Genomic DNA, 23,902 nt, shown 5'->3' on the forward strand with positions numbered 1-23,902 from the left:
AAAGGCAGCCATACTCATCATATCTATGTTCTTAGTTAGTTTATTTAATACCCAGGAGCAGAGAAGAAAATTTTCAAAGAATTAATGTATTTTCACTATATAATCAATAGAGCCCCACTCTAACACCAGAACCCCTGAACCTGGGGCCATGAAATTCACAATTTTGGAAGATGCACACTTGCTCATCATAACTTTGTACTTAGTTACTTAATTTAATACCCAGGAGCAGAGAAGAAGATTTTCAAAGAAATAATGTACTTTCACTATATGATCTATATAGCCCCACCCTAGCACCAGAACTCCTGACCCTGGGGCCATGAAATTCACAATTTTGGAAGAGGCACTCTTGCTCATCATAACTATATACTTGGTTAGTTTATTTAATACCCAGGAACAGAGAAGAAGATTTTCAAAGAATTAATGCATTTTCACTATATAATCAATAGAGCACCGCCCTAACACCTGAACCCCTGACCGTGGGGCCATGAAATTCACAATTTTGGAAGAGGCACTCTTGCCCTTCATAACTTTGTACTTAATTTGTTTATTTGATACCCAGGAGCAGAGAAGAAGATTTTCAAAGAAATAATGCACTTTCACTATATGATCTATATAGCCCCACCCTAGCACCAGAACCCTTGACCCTGGGGCCATGAATTTCATAATTTTGGTAGAGGCACTCTTGCTCATCATAACTATGTATTTAGTTACTTTATTTAATACCCAGGAGCAGAGAAGAAGATTTTCAAAGAATTAATGCAATTTCACTATGTAATCAATAGAGCCCCACCCTAACACCAGAACTCCTGACCCTGGGGCCATGAAATTCACAATTTTGGAAGAGGCACTCTTGCTCATCATAACTTATACTTGGTTAGTTTATTTAATACCCAGGAACAGAGAAGAAGATTTTCAAAGAAATAATGCACTTTCACTATATGATCTATATAGCCCCACCCTAGCACCAGAACCCCTGACCCTGGGGCCATGAATTTCACAATTTTGGTAGAGGGTTCAATGCTTATTACAATCATGCCAACAATTTGACTGCTTGATGTCCAGGAGTAAAGAAGAAGATTTTTAAAGATTGCATTAATTTTGGTGGTTTTAGCCCAACCCCTCAGGCCCCAGGGGGGCAGGGACCATGAAATTCACAATTTTTCTTCCCCTTCACCCATAGATGCTATATACCAAATTTGGTTGAAATTGGTTAAGCGGTTCTGGAGAAGAAGTTAAAAATGCTCAAAAGTTAACGCACGCCGACGGACGAAAACGGATAGCAATAGGTCACCTGAGTGACTCAGGTGACCTCAAAAAAAGATGAACTCTGTATTTACAACTCTTTACAAAATACTGTCCTCTCAGTGTTCAAAAATTATTTTTTCATTGGTGTTTATAGGGTTGTTCAGGTTTGGTCCTTTCTTAATTATGATTTTTTTTAGCATTGTTGTGGATGAACTTAAGGCAAATAAAGATTATGATATAAATTAAGCACACAAAAACTGTTCATACCAATATAAAATCTGCCAGCAGTTGACTTCGAAATTGGTAAATGTTGCTTTTTAGGACTCAATATTATATTGCAATCATCGTCTAAGTTATATTTACACTATAGATATTAACTGGCTATCGGTATATACACTCACAGTTTTTCATTCACGAGGGGCGGAGCCCCGAGTGAATAAAAACTGTGAGTGTATTTACCGATAGCCAGTTAATATCTATTGTGTAAGTTACTTGTACCAGAGACCAACGAGAGAAAAGCAAGTTGATAATTAGCACCGCCTACTACTTGGTGTCAAGCCACGTCCGGAGTCTGTATTATAAATAGCTGTCTCCATCTGCACGGGTCATATTTTGCTACGGCACTGCTGCTGCAAATCACTGATAAAAAATTCGGAATGGGTGCATGTGGTGATGTACTTTCGAAATGTTGAAGACCCAGAAGACATGATTTTTTGGTCAGATACAAGGGTAAGGATTGTAAACTACATGTATTATACTGACGCCGTCAACTCTGAAAGAAAATTCATCTTTCGAGATCGTTATTTTTAAAGGGGGGGGGGGTGTCAATGGAAAACATCGCCGTTGAAATTTTTATATATGGCAATCGACGTATAGAAACAGGGACATATATACTTTCTAGTATAAAGGTCCCTGATAGACACTATGAAATGATTTCTGACATTTTAATGAAAGTTTGAAATGCTTTATGAAGTAAAAAAAAACGCAGGGACTTCTGATGTTAAATTGCTACATGTACATGTACTTGGAGAAAGAAAATAGAAAGACGAGAATTCGAGATAGAACGTATCATTTACTGAATAAAGAAACACATAGAAAAAATACGGAAAAAAATTACAAGGCGTTTTTGGCAAGTTAATGTTAAGATTTTTTAAATTAAAAATGTTGACTTCATTCATTCATCAGCCATTGCCGAGGTCTGGAAATTAAAATCATTCATTCATCAGTCAAGGTCTATCACAATATGGCTTGATGCCAAAAAGTGGGCGTGACTTAAAAAACTGTAATTCTTCTGGCAAATACACCACAGCAACATCAAAGCAAAATCTAAATTTACCGCCAGTCCTATGGTCATATACACATGATACAGGTAAAACAAGCATTCTGAAAGTATTGCATTAGCAATACTAGTCCCCTACCGGCAACTGTAATCTGGTTCCCGTTAAGAATTGAAAATGCCATAATTCCGTCAAAAATCAATGAAGCGGGGCGAAATGCAATCTTGATCTATAGCTAATCAAGGTAAAGTCACATACCAAAAATCAGCTCAATATCTGAAAGCGTTTAGAAGAAAATTGCGGAAAATCCCTAAAAATTGAAAAGGCCGTAATTCCGTCAAAAATCAATGAAGCGGAACGAAATGTGAACTTGATCTGTAACTCATCAAGATACACTCGCATACCAAAAATCAGCTCAATATCTGTAAGCGTTTAGGAAAACAGTGCGGAAAACGAAGTGGGACAGACTGACAGACAGACAGAGGGACAGACAGACAGAGGGACAGACAGACAGACTGACAGACGGACGGACAGACTCAGAGGAAACCTATAGTCCCCTCCGGTTTCACCGGTAGGGGACTAATAATCAGGATGAATTGTATTCTACAAAACAACTTAAAAATTGACTTATTATCTTTACAATTGTACTTCATTTTCTCCCTAGGGACGGGGTTGTTCAATCTGAATATATATATATATATATATATATATATATATATATATATATATATATATATATATATATATATATATATATATATATATATATTCTAATCGTAAAATCCATAGTGAGGGACTCCAACTCTTGATCAGGACCATGTTATTAAGTATATCGACGATGAATTATAAAATGCATTTCTGTTTACCAATATCATTTAATAAAATAAACAAAATGATACAAGCATTATAATCAGAACATTTTAATTTCATAAATTATATTTTCTGATTTTGTATTTAAGAGCTAGAGGCTTTAGACAAAAATTATGTTACAGTATGATTTCTTAAGCTCTGCTGATCAGTAATTTTTATTAGCAGTTACATTAAATCTGTGTTTTTAAGATCATTTTATGCCACTACAGTTTCATGATGTATGCCGACATTTTCCCCTGTGCATATCTTCTCAAATCGAATGACCGAACACGATTTTTGGCAATGAAAAATATACCCAATGCCAGCTCATATCATGTATTGAATAACTTTCAAGTCTTTTGATCCTTTAAGTCCAACCCATAACCGTCCCATTTTATCTAAACTCAATCCACTAGGCTTATTTAATCCACAGTTGTCTACAGACCTTAGGAACTGACCATTCTGATCTAAAATGTGTAAACAATCGTTATTTTCATCTGCCACTATGATGTGTCCCTTAGAATCTGTTACTATATGTAAAGGATCAAGTGGTTCCTTCCTCTTAGCTGGTGAACCGTCATATCGAAAGCGGACTTTTCCTGTTTTATCAACCACAACCACCTTTCCAGCATTACTATCAGAGACACAGATATCTCCATTCACATTTTCAGTGACATAATTAAGGTACGACCCTGGGCTAAGGATTGGGGTTCCATCTTCATCTTCATTTATTTCACATTTTACTGCTCGATCTTGATATCGGACAATTTTGTTTCTGCGATAATCGGTCTTCGACATAGTAACCAAGATGTCCCCTGATCTAGTACAACAGATTCCGCATGGACACCAACCATTTGGGAGGGAGACAAGCGTCTCAGTCTTCCCATTTCTGACTATCTTCACTGTATTACTGTGTGAGTCACTGTATATCAGTTCTCCCTGTCTTGTCACTGAGATATCATTAGGATAGCCTCCACCTGTGAAGATGACAGTGTCCAGTAGAGATCCATGTATGTCAAAATGCTTTATAATGTCGTTGTCACCACTAACCCAAACTTCACCTGTACCGACACAGGCCACACAGTATGTTGGCTTAACGTGAGTGGAAATGGTAGCAATGACTTTGGCTTTGTCTAGCATCTTTGTCATGGTTTCATTTGTCGGGCCAGATTGTGATTCCTGTGTTAATGTAGCTCTGTATTCTTCCAATTCTACAGAGAATTCTCCACCTTGAACTGTTTTTGCATTTAGTGAAGGGATTTTTACATCAATATCATCAGGTATATCTCTGTATTCCTTCAGTTTAGATTTGTAGTTTATGACATCAGGCACTCTGTTTGTCTTCAGGATGTCTTTGTTTTGTCTAACTGTTTGGATCATTTCTGAAATCAGGTTTTTACACTTGGTCTTGTAAGCTCTCTTTGCTTCCATATCATTGTCTCTCATAGATTTGATCAAAGTTCTGAGATTATTAAAGATGGTGTCTACTTCTTGATGCCAACATTTTCTCAGCTTTTCTGTTTCCTTTTCTAACTGGTCATAATCCTCACCTGATTTTAAATTTTTTCTCTCAATTTCAACATCATTGTTTTTAAACTTTGGAATGATAACAGATTCAATTTCTTCCATCTCTCTTTTAATTTGCTGTTTCTTTCTGTGAACAATATCTGATATCTCGACAGCATCATGACCCTTATGTTGACCGAGAAAACACTTGATGCACACTGGAACATCACACTTCTGGCAATGAACTTCACATCTTTGGTTGGGATGAAATTCACACTCTGGAAAAACTAGGTGTAACTTTCTGTTCTTGAAAGGAACAATATCATGTGTAAGGGACTTGTGTTTGTTGACATGCCTGTTGATGCAGTCTCCACATAAATTGACTTGGCAGTTGTTACAGAACTGCTGAACGGCTTTGTCACAAAAGTCACAGATAATGACCTCTTGTGCCCAGGAAGTAGGACTGGAACTAGCCATCTTAGCTGCGTTTATTTTGAATCTGCAAAACATGCAAAATAAAAGCATTATATTGAATGATTTTTTGTCATATTCCTTGTGCCGTGTGTACTGCCTTCCATGTCATTTTTAATTGAAACATATAAACACGGTTTACAGTCAGTTAACCAGGTTTTATTGTCACAAACAGTTCACATAGGGGCGCGGATCCTAATATGCGCAGGTGTCACTGTTTACAATAGGTGACGATATACAGTAGCTGTGTGAGTTCTGTGTGGATGTGTGGATGGTGAAAAGCTATAATAAACAAATACAAATATACAAATACAAGCTACAAACAAAATCACTACAAAGACACAAAGTTTGAATGAACTCGATCAAGTTACATTCCTGACAAATTAGATACACAGATTTACTCGCTAAAAGTACACATGAACTTTTACAGAGGTATTTAATGTCGCTTTACATTAGCCTTAAAGTTGCAGCTTTAAAAACAATAAACTGAAAACTTGTAAAACTTACATTGTGATCGGCCACAGTTTCTCCGAGAATAATAACGTCTGGACATGTATATTTCTGAGTCTTTTACAAGAATGAATTTTGTGAGTGAAAATACAGACTAAATAGTAAATCTACCACAGGCACTTGTTTCGTATACGGGGCACCCCTACTTATTTTTACCACAAGGTACCTAACTCAATTTCAGGCACCTCCGCTTCAAACTCGTATTTTGTTTATATATTAATCATTAACCTACTTTAAAAGGACATCGTTCGCTTCGAAAGACTTTTTTCTTGTCAAATTAATCGTTTCGGACGTCTCTGGTCGAGCCTCTTTTTTGTAAACCACTCATTTCTTCCTCAAAAATTATCTCGATACAAAATAAGACTACGGATCGGATACATTAACTTCCGGTTGGGTTATAAATGTAGGATAAATCCAGAGACTTACGAGAATTCCTTTCCAAGGTCTCTGGTTTTATCCTTCATTTATAACCCAACCGGAAGTTAATGTATCCGATTCGTAGTCTTATTTTGTATCGAGATAATTTTCGAGGAAGAAATAAGTGGTTTACAATAAAGAGGCTCGATCAGAGACGTCCGAAACGATTAATTTGACAAGAAAAAAGTCTTTCGAAGCGAACGATGTCATTTTAAAGTAGGTTAATGATTAATATATAAACAAAATACGAGTTTGAAGCGGGGGTGCCTGAAATTGAGTTAGGTACCTTGTGGTAAAAATAAGTAGGGGTGCCCCGTATACGAAACAAGTGCCTGTGAAATCTACACAGGAAACAGCATAGTTTCATAATTAAAATAAATATCAAACTGCAGGCCCTCCCAAGTTAAATAAACAAAACGCAGCAAATTTTGACTTTAACATAAACAGCAGACGGGACTTTATGGTCAGTCAGCAAAATTCAAGCGTGAGAATATGATTATAAAAACAATTTGAACAATGAACAATGTATTTAGTCATACAGATATTGACACATTTGTGACTGTACCTAAAAATGCATAATCTGCAAATTTCTAAATAACAATGTACAGAATGTAAGACATTACACCGTGTCAGAGATACACCCGAAAGAATGTACAAAATATATAAACAGAGGAAAGATTTGTAAACATACCAGATCAGATTTACTTTCGATTTGTTCTTTATCTTCCAGTCAACACCAATGGTTTAAAGTACAATTATTTTGAAGGAGTTACCTCTCTTCCTACGACAACTGATTAAGGAACCTTTCAACAGTTCTAACCTGGTAGTTTTATGCACATAGAATGACCTGCCCTTTGATAAACAAAGGATTAAGTGGAAATCTACTGTAAGTGACACGATTCAAAGTAGGTTATAATATTCTTAACATATATTAGACCAAGATAAAGTAATTAAAAACATTATTCGCATATATCCTCCCGATGTTAGTAGTAATTTCTCTACTTTTTTGTCTTTGAGAAATATGGTCACCTCTGTTGAAAATAAACTAGATTTCAGTATGTACACCTTCATATGATTCAATTTTCTCAAAGTCAAAAAAGCTTGACCAACCCGTACAATAAAAGTTTTAAAATGATGCCTTATTTCTTAAATACACTATGGTATTGGCCTGTAATTGACTTTTATGTTGGTAATTAGTGATTTTTTTTTATAGCTCAATGTTCTTTTGTTGTCTGATCATCTAATTACATATGCATGTAAAATAAAGTTGCATTATAATCTACAGACAACCTAAAAATTGACTTAATCTTTACAACGTACTTGATATTCTTCTCCCGAATGAAATGGGTTGAACAAGCTTATTAAGTATTATTAAAAATCTCTTCTTCCCTAATCGTAAAATGCATATGGGCTCGAACTCTAGGTCAGAAACATGTAAGAATATTGAGTTGTTTATAATAAAAGAGAAGAACTTGCGTGCATCAGTATCATCCAACAATCTGTCGGAATTTCCATGGGTACCAATTGCGACCCGTTATTAGCAGACCTATTTTTGTATTCATATGATGCAGAATTTATTCAAGATCTTATACATGAGAAGAAGAAAACACTTGCTGTGACCTTCAACTCGACATTTAGATATATCGACAACGTATTATCAATTAACAGTAATTACTTCCATTCATATGTCGACTCGATATATCCCAGTGATCTTGAAATAATACCACAGAGTCTGACACATCTGTTTCATATCTGGATATTTACTAGAAAAAGACGTTAATGGTAACCTTTAGAACAACAAAAAATTATAATAAACGTGATGATTCAACTTTTCAATCGTCAACTTCCCTTACATACCCTTATCACCTGCATATAGGGTTAATGTCTCTCAGTTGATTCGATACACAAGAGCTTGCTCTATTGACGATCAATTTCTAAAACGAGGCGAGCTATTGACAAATAAGTTGATGAAACAAGAAAATCAACAATTCCGTTTAAAGTCATCAGTTCGCAAGTTCTACTGTGGAAACAATGGTCTTGTTAGCAAATACAATCTCTCATTAAGTCAAATGCTGACTGACATTTTCATACTAGTTCTTAGGCCATTACTTACACACTGAATTGTCCAAGGATTTTTCCGTTTTTCCAGATCATAACAATAAGCACAAGGCGGGTGTTACTGGTCGGCAGAGGATGCTCACTCCTCCATGGAACACGATCCCGCCTCTGATGTTTTTGGAGGTCCGTTTTTTCTCTGCTCCTGATTTGTATCGTTTGAATGAACTTTCGAGCATGAATACTGTTCGTTACCTCCATATTTAATTAATAAAACAAAACAAATGATACAAGCGTTATAATCAGGGCATTTAGTATATAATATTTTCTGAGTTTGCAACAAAAAGCTAGAAGCTTCAAACAAAAACTATACATGTATTACGGTACAATTTTTTAAAGCTCTACTGTTGTGCAACCTTAGCAGTTAATCCGCTTTTAGTTCAAAGCTCACAGTTCACTTTCCAAAGAAGAAATTCTTCAAAACCATATTTCAGTGTTTTATACTTTTAATATACCAATCAACCAAGGTGAGTTCGATCTACCGTACCTGTACTGGATTCCTAAACTTCATCAAAATCCTTACAAACAAAGACACATTGCTGTATCCAGCAAATGCTCTACAAGCACTTCTTTTTACTCCTTACAAAAATATTAACTGTTTTAAATTAGAAACTTCAGACGTACTGTGCTACAGCTTATTCTAAAAGTGATGTAAATCAGATGGGGATCCTCAAAAACTCGAAAGAACTTTTAGAATCTTTAAAATCACCAAGTTTTTCAAAAGTTTATAACACCAAAACTTGCGATTTTCTACACTTTATACAACAATTCCTTACGATAAATAAAATCTAGACTATGTGATATCATAGACAACGACTTCTTAAATAAAAACGGTACTCCAAAATTTTCACATCTTGTGACTGGTCATCAGTAAAATTACTTCATTAAAACCATGCACTCTGATTGCACACACAAGTGCTCTGAAGTTGATATTAAAAGGATGCTGGAGTTCCTCATTGACAACATTTATGTAGTCTTCCAAGACCAAGTTTTCCAACAAACTGTTAGAATTTCGATCGGCACTCATTGTGCTTCTTTATAAGCTGACTTGTTTTTATATTTCCATGAAACAGAATTTATTCAAAAACTTCTACACGAGAAGAATATAAAACCCTAGCTGTGGCCTTCAATTCGACATTCAGATATATCTACGATGTTTTATCAATTAACAATAGTCATTTTCATTCGTGTGTCGACTCGATATATCCCAGTGAACTTGAAATAAAGACACAACAGAGTCTGTCACATCTATTTCATATTTAGATGTTTTACTGACTATAGACGACAAAGGCCAATTAACAACTAAATTGAATGACAAACGAGAGGACTTTAGCTTTTTCATCGTCAACTTTCCATATCTATGTAGTAGTATTTCACTATCGCCTGCTTATGGTGTTTATGTCTCCCAACTTCTTCGATACTCAAGAGCTTGCTCCGGTCCGTGTTTATGCCCTCTTCACATATTTGTATTGTTTCTGGACATTTTGAGATCGATCAATGGTCGTTATCTTAACCTTATACATTAGATCATGTTTTTGTCACTTTATATAGATTCAAATGTATGGTCTTTGCTGAAATTTTTTTCCAGCACATATCTTACCGGGTGGAACTACCAAACATGGATTTTTAGCAATGAAAAATATCTGCATTACTGTTTTTCCCATGTATCTAGTCACTTTCAAGTCGATAGAACCTTTAAGTCTTACCCATAACCTCCCAATACTAACTAAACAAATTACACTCAATCCACTAAGCTTATCTAGTCTATGATACAGTTGTCTACAAAGTACACACATCAGGAACTTCCCATTCTGATCTAAAATGTTTGAACAGTCATTGTATTCATCTGCCACTATGATGTGTCCCATAGAATCTGTTACTATCTGTAAAGGATCAAGTGGTTCCTTCCTCTTAGCCAGTGAACCGTCATAACGAAATCGGATTTTTATGTTTGATCAACCACAACCACGTTTCCAGCATTATTATCAGAGATACAAATGTCTCCATTCCAATTTTCAGCTACATAATAATATTTATATAAGACCCGGGGCTAAGGATTTGGATTGCATCTTCATCTTCATTTATTTGCATATTACTGCTGTTGTGGCTACTATCGGCGTCTAACGTACTGACCAAAATATCTCTTTACCTAATACAACACAGTCCCCAAGGACTCTAGCCATTTGGTAGGGTGATAAGTGTCTCTGACTTCCCATACCTAGGGAATATAGCCATTGCCCAGTTTTAGTAGTTGTGATTATTAGTTCTCCCTGTCTTGTCAATGACTGTCAATGACTGCTAAAGCATATCAGGATGATAAAATATTCCACATCAGACCACTTTATGGTTCTGTTATCACCACTAGACAAATCTTTATCCTATTTAATAAATAGTCTACACTGTACGTAGGTTTAACTTTAGTAGAAATGGTAGCAATTACTTTGGCTTTGTGTAGCAACACTTATTTTATGGATAAGTAACATGTTTCGTCTGTCAAGCTAAATGGTGAACTCTGTTCATAAAGTGAAAATTTATTGTAAAGTAACATTTGAAAATTAAAATAAACAGCATGAAAGGGAATAAATTTTTGATAAGATTTATAATTTTATGTGTTTTATTATAGAGCTTTAAGGCAAAGCACAGACTTTACTTAAAATTACCTGTATAAAACTGATTCATGATCCCAAGGCTTGGTGCTTAAAGTAACACTTACCAGATAAAATACAAATGGCAGTCAAAATACTTATATAATAGTGTTGTACTTTGCATGCACTATGCCTAAATAGTAGTCACGGTTTGACACATGGTGCACGAACCGGAGGCGAGTTATTATTATGTTGACTGTTGTATAAAAACGACAATATTTCTCCATTTCAAATGTTTCATCACCTCTTACATTCATGTTAGTACACCCCTATTATGATGTCACGTTGTGCTACATGTACGTCATAATCTTTTTTTCTTAAATTTTGAATGTTCCATGCATTAGGTATATGTAGTTTCAGAGAATTTTAGTTGAATGAAGGGGGGAAATTGCAAGAAACTATTTTAGAAAAATTATTTTGTTATTCTTTTCTTTAAGTGTAAAATAATTGAAACTAAGTTTACATATATTATAATAATTTAATTTCGTTTGTATTCTTGCCTCTGATTGGTTAATATCCAAAAAGGAACACAAATTATTTCTGTATAACCTGGTTTGGTATGGGGACACCCCCCCCCCCGACAACCAGCTGAATCATCTGTATCCATACACTCCTCTCACTTCCAGTCCTCCGGATTCATGGAAAATTCCAGATTTAATAAATGTACTTTTAACTTCAAACAATAATTCGATCTTACCACAAGTAAACAAACAACAAGGCTGCTAGGCCTATGTATCAGTTTTTACCTCCCCTCGCTTCCCATCACTTCCGTTACTACGGTTTTATTATTGAGCAGCAAATTTGAACTAATTAAAAACCTCGAAATTTTACACCCATAGTTATTTAATGATTTTAAAATTAATTTTTTTTTATTATTTAAAAGAATGTTATAATGTTTACAGCATCTATTTCTTTTGTTGGCAAATTTAATTTAAGTTTAAAGGAACCGACGTGTTGAGTCAGAATTACTGTATCTTCCGACACATGTGGTGGCGTAAAGAGTCTGTGATGGCATTATCCGTAATCACAAACACTAGCTTACAAGTATTCTGCAGTTGAAGAATCTAAGTATGGACTTGCTTAACTCCTTCAAATAGTCCATTCAAAAATTTCAAGGGAACCGAGTAAAGTCTAATGCGAACGTGATGAAGACCTACACGAGTAATTGTTTATTGATATAAGGCAAAAGTGAATCAAGAGACATCATGTACATGTATATTTGGTCTATTGTATGATTGCTATCCATTTCTACGCCTACCTCTAGGTGTATTGTTTAAGGACATACGCAACGAAGTTTGAACTTTATTGTCTTTTTCCCTGGAGTTGAAGAGTTCCAATACTTAAAGGAACGGTGTGCTACATTTTTATGTCTATATGCTGTTGTACACTTCTTCTTAAACAAGTTTGGATAAACAAAACATCTAGAATATATTTAGTAATTTTTGTATATTTTTCTGTGAATTATACAAGAATTTTCATCAGGCCATTATTAAAAATATCTTTGTTTCCCCTAACCCGACCCTTAAATTTCAAGTTGAGTGGGTAGGTAGGTAAATTATTTTTTTTTTTCTGACAGCAGTTTTGAAAATACATTCTGAAAAATTAAATAATATCTTTATAAATAAGAAAGTACAAAAGAAACCGATTTTTAAACTGAATATCATACAAAATGAAATTTAAAAACAACATGTATGGTAAATTAATTCACAAATATTATTCATTTGAACTTGTGAAGTATCTCAGGCCAGTGTAAATTTATTGAAATCGAATTGTTACAAAAAGACAAGATTCGCAAATACTCAACCATCGACCATCGGCATCCAAGTATATTTTTTTCAAACCTACTATCATCTTCGAGTGCTTACACAGACAAAATGTCAAGGGCCCCGCGTGGCGCAGTGATTCTAGTGCTTCGTTTGGAGTTACGACGTAATTCAGGAGCTTATTGTAAGTCATAGGTCCCGACGTGGAACGTGGAGACTGGTCAGTCGAATGAGACCGTAAAATAACGTAGGTCCATGCAGTGTCGCAGTATACATGTAGATGTTGGCACGAAAAAGATCCCTTACTGATGCTTTATGATCAATAGCCATAAGTCTAAAATAGGAGCCTCCACTAGGCAGGTGTTCAAATGTTGTCGACCCAACAATTCATAAATGTATTTTAAAGCAAAGAAACAACCTATTTTCAAGGGCCAAACTAAAAGAAAAATACACTGGACGTCTCAGGAAGCCGTACCATAAGCCAATTTTAAAGATTTCAACACTATTTGAAAAGAGTGTACCTGAATAAACAATATATAATTCAACCAAACCATATCTAAAATGATTAAAGTTTCATATATCTAATGTTAATGGTCACGAAGTTTACCCCTTAAATAAAAGGAAGGAAGAAATGACATCTGAATTATATTTATCAAGATGAAATAATTATACAGACATATTTACAGATCCCATGGTCCTATCAGGAACCTATATACTAACACTAATATATAGGTCCCTGGTCCTATAGAGTAAAAATAGAATCATACATGAAGTGTTTATTAAATCGAAATGAACGAAATGCATTGAAATTTATTGATATGCATACGCAAGGTGGGCCCCTCATCTGCTCATGAGGCAGGCTTTGCCATGCTTACAACATACGTTAATTTTAAAAGACACATTTGTAAATACCATCTTAACACTCCTTAGCCATGGTATATTTAATTCACGAAATGTTTCAAGAGTGTAAAATTCTAATAAGTTAAAGCTATATTAAGATTGATACATCGCCTTTGTTTTATAACACGATGTTGTGGGCGCCAAATGAGAGTAAAACAAAAAAAAAATTTGAATAATCTTTTTAAAAAAACTTTTCAGTCGGCACGATTTAAGTGGGTCGATCGCGTTAAGGGAAACAAAGTTTTTTTTTTTATTTTGGCCTCAATTGATCTCTTTTCAAAACCCCTGGTAATGCATTCTGATTTTTTTGTCTACGAACATCTGATGGCACTATAATCTTAAATTAAGAATATCTTAAAAAATTATCAGTAGGAAAGGTACGTTGCATATGTCCTTAAAATCCCATCACATTCACGGTGGACTTGAAAGATTCCCTACATTATTTATGTAGTTGTTGAAACCACACAGAAAGGTCGTGCTTTATAGTTTCTTTATCCAGTATTCTTCTCGTTGTCTACGAAAAGGAGAATTTAAAATGGGACTATTAGTTGAATGATATATTTTTTCTAGATTTCTAACCTTTTTGAAAGAATAAAGTGGTCAGGCGAAATGTTTATAAAAAAAATTGTCGTCTTCTATAAATACAAAATCTACAGAAATATTTTTTAAAAATTCACGAAAAATGTATTAACATTCTTTACCTCACGTGGAAATATTAGCATAAATATACTTTTAAAGTTTAAACTACTGTACGAGGGGCATTTCAAAAGTTCTGGCAACTGGTATATAAAATATTAACTACGTCACGGATTAAAATGACTCTGATACCACTGTAAAGCTTAGGCAAATATGCATTAGTAGTGACGTCATTTTACATTCAAAATGACGTATAGGTCTGCGAAAATAACGTCATAATTAGGTATACTCTGTATACTGAGCGTAAAAATGACTGATAAGGAGAACAATTTTTTTGTTGAGCAAAAACCGTATTGCAAAATTCGCTCATTGCTTGGCTTTACGGCAACAGAAATAAAAGCCGATTTAGATGTAGTATATAGAGAGCATGCTCTTTCATATCGAGCAATAGCAAGATGGGTAGTTCAATTTAAAGAGGGTAGAAAATCAGTTGAAGATGACCCCCGTTCGGGGCGTCCAGTTTGTGCATATGGCGAAAAAGAAATCGTCGCTGTTCAAAATACGACAGCTGATGATGCTAGATATACAGTTGAGGAAATAGCAGACTTAACTAACATTAATTCGTCAGCAGTTTTTCGTATTTTAAAGGAACACTTAAAGCTTAGGAAAGTCTGTGCTAGATGGGTGCCGCATCTTCTCTCGGAAGAGCAAAAGCGTATCCGGGTAGAAATGGCTTCACAGTTACTAACAATTTATGAAGATTGTGACCAAAGGCGAATAAATGAATTATATGGAGATAACAAACAGTATTCAAGCTCAAAAGTCCATTATACAATACAAAATAGGAGCAGAGCAAACACGGACCTCCAAACATCAGAGGTGAGATCAGGTGCCATGGAGGAGTGAGCATCCCCTGCCGACCGGTCACACCCGCCGTGTGCTCCTTGTCATGATCGGGAAATAACGGAAAAATCCGTCGACAATTCAGTGTGTAAATAATGGCCTAACAATTAGTATGAAAAACGTCAGTCAGCATTTGACTCAATGATAAATTTGCTGACAAGGTCATTGTATCGACCATAGAACTTAACGAAATGAAGACCTTAAACGAGACAGCTGATATTCTTGTTTCATCAACTTATTTGTCGATAATTTACCTCGTTTTAGAAATTGTACATACGTAGAGCATGCTCTACGTATCAACTGAGAGATATATACCCCGTATGCAGGTGATGAAGGTATATTGCTGCATAAGTAAGGGAAGTTGACGATTGAAAAGTTAAAGTCATCACGTTTATCATAAAGCTTGGTTGTTAGATTACCATTAACGTCTTTTTCAAGTAAAATATCCAAATAGGAAACAGATGTGTCAGACTCTGTGGTATCTTTTATCTCAAGTTCACCAGGATATATCGTATCGACATAAGAATGAAAATAGCCATTGTTAATTGACAATACGTCGACGATATATCTAAATGTCGAGTTGAACGCCACAGCAAGTGTTTTTCTTCTTTTCACGTACAAGATTTTGGACAAATTCTGCTTCATATGAATACAAAAAAAGGTCTGCTAATAACGGGGCGCAATTGGTACCCATAGTAATTCCAATAGATTGTTGGAAGACCTGGTCTCCAAAAACCACATAGATATTGTCAATCAGAAACTCAAGCATCTGTTTAATGTCAACTTCAGAGTACTTGTGTGTACAATCAGAATGTTTTTTAACAAAATAATTTTGCAAATGACCAATGACAAGTTAAGTATATTTACGAGTTCCATTTTTATTGAAAAAGCAACTGTCAATGATATCAAAAAGCCTGGACTTTAATTTATCGTGGGGAATGGTTGTGTATTAAGTTGAAAAGTCGTAAGTTTTTAAGCTGTTGATTTTGGTAAAATCTTGTGATTTCAAAATTTCCAAAAGTTCCTTGGAATTTTTAAGTATCCACATCTGATTTACACCACTTCTCGAATATATTGTTGCACAGTACTCTTGAAGTTTCTCATTCACCACTGTTAATATCTCAGTGAGGAGTAAAGATAGAGGCTTGGTTGAACATTTACTGGAACCCGCTATGTATCTTTGTTTGTAAGGATTTTTATGAAGTTTCGGAATCCAATATAAATATGGTTATTCGAATTCATTTTGGTTGTTAGGAATATTAAAAATATTCAAAACTGACATATGATTTTGAAGAATTTCTTCCTTAGAAAGGGAACTATGAGTATAAGTTGGATAACCACTTGTAGAATTAAATCCAAGTTCCTCTAAAATACATTTAATATAATGAGCCTTACAAACAAAGACAATGTTGTTACCTGCTTTGTCAGCAGGGACCAGTACGTACTGATCATGTAATCTATCTAATTCTTTTTTCACTTCTGGATTATTGAATACAGAAGGATAGATGGTTTTCATATTGCCTCTCAATCTTTTAATGCGCGATTTTAACATACATCTGATACATTTAATCCATTCTGACAAAGTGTCAAGGTCTTCTTTTTCATGTCTGGCCCATCGCCTGGCGTAGTCCTCTACAGAACCCATAATATTTATGAAATTCTTACGCCAGTTGAAGGATCTGGGTTCCCTAAATTTAGGACCTTTTAAAATTAGTGATCTAAGGTCCTCATTATTAACTATATTTACGTCACCAGTAATAACGTGTCCAGTAGGACTATAGTTATAGGGCGAAGAAGAACATGAACACGATTGAGGATTATGTTTCAGATATTCGATATCCAGGCCCTGTAAAGTTTTCTTGTAATTAAAAAGTTTGGAAGCAATAGTCGATGTATATTTGTAGGAAATACAAGGTGTAGTCTTTAACTTGAAATATGGTGGAATACAAGACTGGACCCTTTTGTGATTAAGGATATTACTTATATTAACCGCGTCAATTCCTTTGTTGGCATATTGAAGTTTAAGGAAAAAACGGATTGTTTTAGCTGCATTTTCTTCAGTAAAACGCGGGGGTTTAAAAAACCTATGATTGGCAATATCCATAACTACAGATCCGAGCCTATATTCTGGTGTCGAGGAATCAAAAAATGGACTTTCCTTGACCTTTTCAAGAAGACTATTTAAAAGTTTCAAAGGGACAGAGTAAAGTTTGGTGCGAATATGATGTAACCCTAACTGTGATTTACGTAAGGTAGTAATGAATCAAAAGAGACATCGTGTATTAAAGGTTTATTGTAAGACCAATGCCCATGACTACGCTTACGTCTCTGTGTATGGTTAAAAAGTCCCATCACATTTACATTGTTACACTGTGGACTAGAAAGATTTCCAACACTATCGACATTATCATTACATCCATAGGGAAAGGCTGTCCCTAGCTTTCTTATCCAAAATTCTTCTCGTTGTCTACGGAAAGGTGTACTCAGTGATGGACTGTTTGGTGTGGTGGTAAATCTTTTCCAGAATTCTGACTTTCATTGACAAAATTGAATGATCAGGTAAATTAAAATGTTTGTATAAAAGTTGCTGACCCCCATTATTTATCTGAAATCTATGACCTGATGTTCTTTTATTGAGTGATCCCTTGGTTTCACCAACATAAACAAGTCCACAAAGATTACATTCTATTTCGTAGACAACATTAGAAGATTTGCAGTTCAGATTTTCCCAAGTTTTGGTACAGAAGCTCTGTCCAGTAAGATTACTGGTAAAAGAAGTGTTAGTTATCAAAATGTCACAGGTTTTACAGTTTTTCGCAGAACATTTTGAAATAGAAGACATGGGATCGGAAAAGGAGTCTTCGAATATATCTCTAATAGAAACTTTACATTCTTTCAATTGTTTGTATGAACTATTGGTTTTACATCAAAACTGGGAATCTGAAGACTGTACATATGACATATGATTAATATCCCTGAGGATTATCCGAGGGGCACCGAATGAACTCCTTGAGTCTGTGTCCCTTATAGACTCAAAAGAGTGATGCCTTTTTATACTGGGCGACGCGTCTGCCAGTATTATTTCGTTATTCTGTGTACTCATGAATGAATAGGCACCGAACGACAAGTATCCTCGGGGACAGACTGTCCACCAGTAGAGATACATGTTCGGTGGTTAAAATGAATTATATGGAGATAACGAACAGTATTCAAGCTCAAAAGTCCATTATACAATACAAAATAGGAGCAGAGCAAACACGGACCTCCAAACATCAGAGGTGGGATCAGGAGATTGTAACTGGTGATGAAACATGGATATATTTTTTTGAACCGGAAACTAAGCTCAATAATAAAGTTTGGATCGGTGAAAATGATACAAGGCCTCAAATTGCACGCAGAAACCGGTCTGTCCGGAGAGTAATGTACGCCTTATTTTTTTATTCTAAAGGCCCTGTTGCTCAAGTTCCGGTTCCAGAACACAGCAGTGTTACTGGTCAATTTTATACAGAGAATGTCTTGTCTCAGGTTGTGGAGCACTATAAAACGACCCGACCAACAACCAGTACTAGAGGAATAAAGCTCCTCCATGACAACGCACCTGCCCATAGGTCAGAGGTAGTAACCAAATATTTAAAGGAAAATGGTATTGCCGTTTTACCACATCCACCCTACAGTCCTGACCTAGCTCCATGCGATTTTTGGTTGAATGCCGTTATCAAAGAAGCCCTCCGAGGACGGTGATTTGAAAGTCGTCATGCAGTCGGAAGTGCCGTATTCCAGTGTATGAAGCGTATACAGAAAGAGGATTATAGGGCAGCATTTTCCACGTGGATTTCAAGACTGAAAAAGTGTGTCCAGGTCAACGGAGACTATTTTGAGGGATTGATATAATTTAATTTATGATAATGACGCTCATTAATTTACCGCACACCAGTTGCCAGAACTTTTGAAATGCCCCTCGTACATACAAAAATCAACGTCTTCTAAAAGTGACTCTAAATGATAAATCAGAAAATTGTTTTTAAATTCTACTAATTCATCACAAATTGAAAACAAATGTAAAACGTCTTCTGACAGGTTACGCATACTACTGAACTATCATCACTACACAAACATTGTTGATTTTAAAATGACAATGACGCACTGCATTTACACAATTTTTTAAGGTCTCTGAGTCTTCTTTCCTTTTTTACAAATGTTTACTCGTTTTAAGATGCACGCAAATAACCTTTCAAAATCATGGAGAGATGACCCAGATAGCAAATTGTTTAAAAATGAAACATTTTGTACCAAATGACTCATCTAGCCAATTTTCAAGTTATTCTTTTTAGCAAATCAAAACACAATATCAGGAAAATATTTCTTTTTCCTATTTCACTGCAACCCGATACATCACAAAGGAATGCTAAAATTTCATGTGATGTCAATGAAATTTTCACTTTTCAAGTGTTCCCATATTCCTGCCGAATACTAATCTAATGTGCCCTCGTTCTTTTGTCTTATATTAATGCTTCAGCTTCGAATGACGCAATGATAATTTTTATACACTTCGTGCTTAGTACACTTCACTTTTTTATACACTGCATGTAGAAATCATCATCATCATTACGTGACATAGATCCAGTGAACTTCACGTCCTTTTGTTAGGATATCGATCATTGAAACATTTTTTATTATAATTTTTGGGTAAAATTACACATGTAATTTTATTTTGATAATACATTTCCATATCGATGGATTGATTTATTTTGAAAAATAAATGCACTAAAAAAAATGAGTTCCCTTTATACTTATCTTGCGATTTGTACATCACTGAATATTTATATTTGAAATATTTCATACTAAAAATTCATATTAAGTGTTTTCCTTGAACTTTCTTGAGGAAACTTTAAAAATCGTAAATCTTTTGCGACCGATTTGATATTTTGCATCAATATTATCTTGTCCAATATGATTATCATGTGATTTCATATGTAAGTTAAATAATCAACATCGACAAACAAAACTGGCATTTGATCTTAACAACGGAAACTGTAATTTTCTAGGGGAGTGGATGGGATGATATTCATTGTATCAAAGATGGAGTGTACATTATAATAGATAAATACACTTCATTGTACCTGAATTATTTAATAAAAGAAACAAAGCGATAACAAATACTATAATCACCATTTTCACTGATGATATTTTTTTGATTGTAACAACAAGCTAGAAGCTTCAAACAAAAAGTTGACGAATTTAAGGCTCATCATTATTAAGTATTATGAAACTATTTACAGATTCAGATGTATTGATATTCAGTGGTAGGAATAGGGAATCAGATGTTGGAATTTTTTTTTCGTTGTACGCCTTTCGAGTCCAATATAGATATACCAAATCATCTGATGTATTGAATCACTTTCAAGCTTCCTGAACATTTGAATCCTACCCATAATCGTCCCATACCATCTACACTCAATCCACTAGGTTTATCTAGTCCACATTGGTCTACACACATCAAGAATTTCCCATTCTGATCTAAAATGTGTAGACAGCCATTGTTTTCATCTGCCACTAAGATGTTTCCCATAGAATCTGTTACTATTTGCATAGGATCAAGTGGTTCCTTCCTCTTAGCTGGTAAACCGTCATATCGAAATCGAACATTTCCTCTTTGATCAACCACAACCACGTTTCCAGCATTATTATCAGAGACACAAATATCTCCATTCCGATTTTCAGCCACAAAATTTATATACCGCCCGGGGCTAAGGATTGGGATTCCATATTTATCTTTATTTATTTCGCATTTTACTGCTCCTTCTTGATATTGGACTATTTTTTTTAGGCGACTATCGACATCTGACATACTGACCAAGATGTCTCCTGACCTGGTACAGTACAGTCCCCATGGACGCCAGCCATTTGGTATGGTGATCAGTATCTCTATCTTCTTATGTCTGACTATGTTTACAGTGTTATTGTCGGCGTCACTGTATATCAGATCTCCTTGTCTTGTGAGTGTGATACCCTTGAAAGTGTTTTTGACATCGATTCTGACAGAGTCTATTTCAAATCCATGTATGTTAAAACGCCTTATGATATTGCTGCCACCACTTACCCAAGCTTCATCTGCTCCTAAACAGGCCACACTGTATGTAGATTTTACTACACTAGAGGATATAGTGGCAATCACTCTAGCTTTGTCTAGCAACCTTTTCGTGGATAAATGCAGTGCATCATCTGTCAGGTCTGATGGAGATCCTTGTCTCAACATAACCATGTATTTTCCTAATTCTAGGCTTAGTTCTCTTCCTTGGTCTGTTTTGGAATTCAGTGGAGGTATTTGAACATCAATATCAGCAGGCATATCTCTGTATTCCTTCAGTTTGGATTTGTAGTTTTCTACATCAGACACTCTGTTTGTCTGCAGGATGTCTTTGTTTTGTCTTACAGTTTGGATCATTTCTGAAATCAGGTTGTTACACTTGGCCTTGTAAGCTCTCTTTGCTTCCATATCATTGTCTCTCATAGATTTGATCAAAGTTCTGACATTATTAAAGATGGTGTCTACCTCTTCATTCCAACGTGTTCTCAGCTTTTCTGTTTCCTTTTCTAACTGGTCATAATCCTCAGCTGATTTTAAAATTTTACTCTCTATTTCAGCATCATTGTTTTTAAACTTTGGAATGATAACAGATTCAATTTCTTCCATCTCTCTTCTAATTTGCTGTTTCTTCCCTTGAACAATTTCTGATATCTCAACAGCATCGTGACCCTTATGTTGACCGAGAAAACACTTGATGCATACTGGAACATCACACTTCTGGCAATGGACTTCACATCTTTGGTTGGGATGAAATTCACACTCGGGAAAAATTAGTTGTACCTTTCTGTTCTTGAAAGGAACAATATCATGTGTAAGAGACTTGTGTTTGTTGACATGCTTGTTGATGCAGTCTCCACATAAATTGACTTGGCAGTTGTTACAGAACTGCTGAACGGCTTTGTCACAAAAGTCACAGATAATGACCTCTTGTGCCCAGGAAGTAGGACTGGAACTAGTCATCTTAGCTGTGTTTATTTTAAATCTGCAAAACATGCAAAATAAAAGCATTATATTGAATGATTTTTTGTCATATTCGTTGTGCCGTGTCAGAGATACACCCGAAGGAATGTACAAAATATATAAACAGAGGAAAGATTTGTAAACATACCATATCGGATTAACTTTCAATTTGTTCTTTATCTTCCTGTCTAACACCACTGATCATCCTCGCAAGCCAGCTGTCCTGAGTCAACATGTTGCCGTTGGACCCCTGGCATATTTCATTCAATATTTGTGGACTGACTATGGCGACGTCTTTCGGAAAAATTACAAATCTTGATTGTTTTTCTTATCTCTCAACCAATCACATTAAGCATTCTATGATAAACAACTTGTAACACGTACATTTGAGGTGTCAGCTGAATCCTTATCTAACTATTTATGAAAGCTTTAATTTGATTGGTGCTTCTCAATGAGAGAAGCAAGCCCACGAATATTGAATGAAATATGCCAGGGGTCCAACGGCAACGCGTTGACTCAGGACCCCTGGCTTTCGAGGATGACCACTGATTTACATACCAAGGTTAAAGTACAATTATTTTGAGGGAGTTACCTCTCTTCCTACGACAACTGATTAAGGAACCTTTCAACACTTCTCACTGAAAAGTTCTAACCTGGTAGTTTTATGCACATAGAATGACCTGCCCTTTTATAAACAAAGGATTAAGTGGAAATCTACTGTAAATGACACGATTTGAAGTAGGTTATATTATTCTTAACATATATTAGACCAAGATAAAGTAATTAAAAACAGTCATTATTCGCATATATTTTCCCGATGTTTGTAGTGATTTCTGTACTTCTTTGTCTTTGAATATTATCCTTGAGTAATATGGTACCCTCTGTTGAAAATAAACTAGATTTCAGTATGTGCACCTTCATATGATTCAATTTTCTCAAAGTCAAAAAAGCTTGACCAACCCGTACTATAAAAGTTTAAAAACGATGCCTTATTTCTTTAATACACACTGGTGTTGGGCTGTAATTGACTAAATTATGTTGGTTATTACTAGTACATGTACCCGTTATTGATATCTTACCTGAAGCCATTGAATGTGTCTCGTCAGTGACCCGTGATTGTTAAAGAATTACAGCGTAACTCTTATAAAACAGAGAGCTTGTGATAAATTTTAATTATGAGAATTTTGCAAACAATCAATACAATTTTAAAATGATTGATATCAATATTAGAAAGAAACACCTTTAAATTACGCTCATAACTATCCCCCAGTTTACATGTATTTACAAATTTGTAACAGCTGTTTAATTATTCTTCATTAATTGATAGTTGCATTATACAAGATCATACCGAATTGCACGTTGAAACTTTACAATTTGGATCTGACATCTTTTGAAGTATGCTACTGCATGTTTGCCGGAAAAAAAAATCCTTTGAACAATAAACGAAGACCGGTTAAGCCTTTCCCTGAGTTTTACTCACGAGAACACTGAACACTGATACATTAATAAATGAAGTCAGATCCAATTTTTTACCTTGAATTTAAGATTACTTTTAAATAGCAAATTTTTAACGAATAACCGACTAAAAAATTTTTAGTTGATAGTCGGTATGATCGA

The 23,902-nt window shown here is 35.1% G+C and overlaps 2 protein-coding genes across 2 annotated transcripts; both read right to left on the bottom strand.

Moving 5' to 3' along the window:
* Positions 1-3,426: 3,426 nt before the first annotated feature.
* Positions 3,427-5,987, bottom strand: LOC133187731 (E3 ubiquitin-protein ligase TRIM71-like). Its single transcript, XM_061323130.1, has one exon. It carries the CDS (start codon positions 5,400-5,402, stop codon positions 3,699-3,701), a length of 1,704 nt encoding a protein of 567 aa, XP_061179114.1. The 5' UTR covers positions 5,403-5,987; the 3' UTR covers positions 3,427-3,698.
* Positions 5,988-20,363: 14,376 nt separating this feature from the next.
* Positions 20,364-22,805, bottom strand: LOC133187732 (tripartite motif-containing protein 2-like). Its single transcript, XM_061323131.1, has 2 exons — positions 22,434-22,805; positions 20,364-22,307 (listed from the first exon to the last, which is right to left on the bottom strand). Exon 2 carries the CDS (start codon positions 22,283-22,285, stop codon positions 20,615-20,617), a length of 1,671 nt encoding a protein of 556 aa, XP_061179115.1. The 5' UTR covers positions 22,286-22,307; positions 22,434-22,805; the 3' UTR covers positions 20,364-20,614.
* Between the last annotated feature and the right edge of the window lie 1,097 nt (positions 22,806-23,902).

This window comes from Saccostrea echinata, unplaced genomic scaffold (assembly GCF_033153115.1).
Source record: "Saccostrea echinata isolate AGI-Se365-2 ecotype Australia unplaced genomic scaffold, CSIRO_AGI_Sech_v1 ptg000015l, whole genome shotgun sequence".
In the NCBI taxonomy this organism is placed as follows: domain Eukaryota; kingdom Metazoa; phylum Mollusca; class Bivalvia; order Ostreida; family Ostreidae; genus Saccostrea; species Saccostrea echinata.

Coding starts and splice junctions, on each gene's coding strand:
- LOC133187731 (XM_061323130.1), bottom strand. CDS start 5,402: ATGCTTTTATTTTGCATGTTTTGCAGATTCAAAATAAACGCAGCTAAG.
- LOC133187732 (XM_061323131.1), bottom strand. CDS start 22,285: ATGACTAGTTCCAGTCCTACTTCCTGGGCACAAGAGGTCATTATCTGT.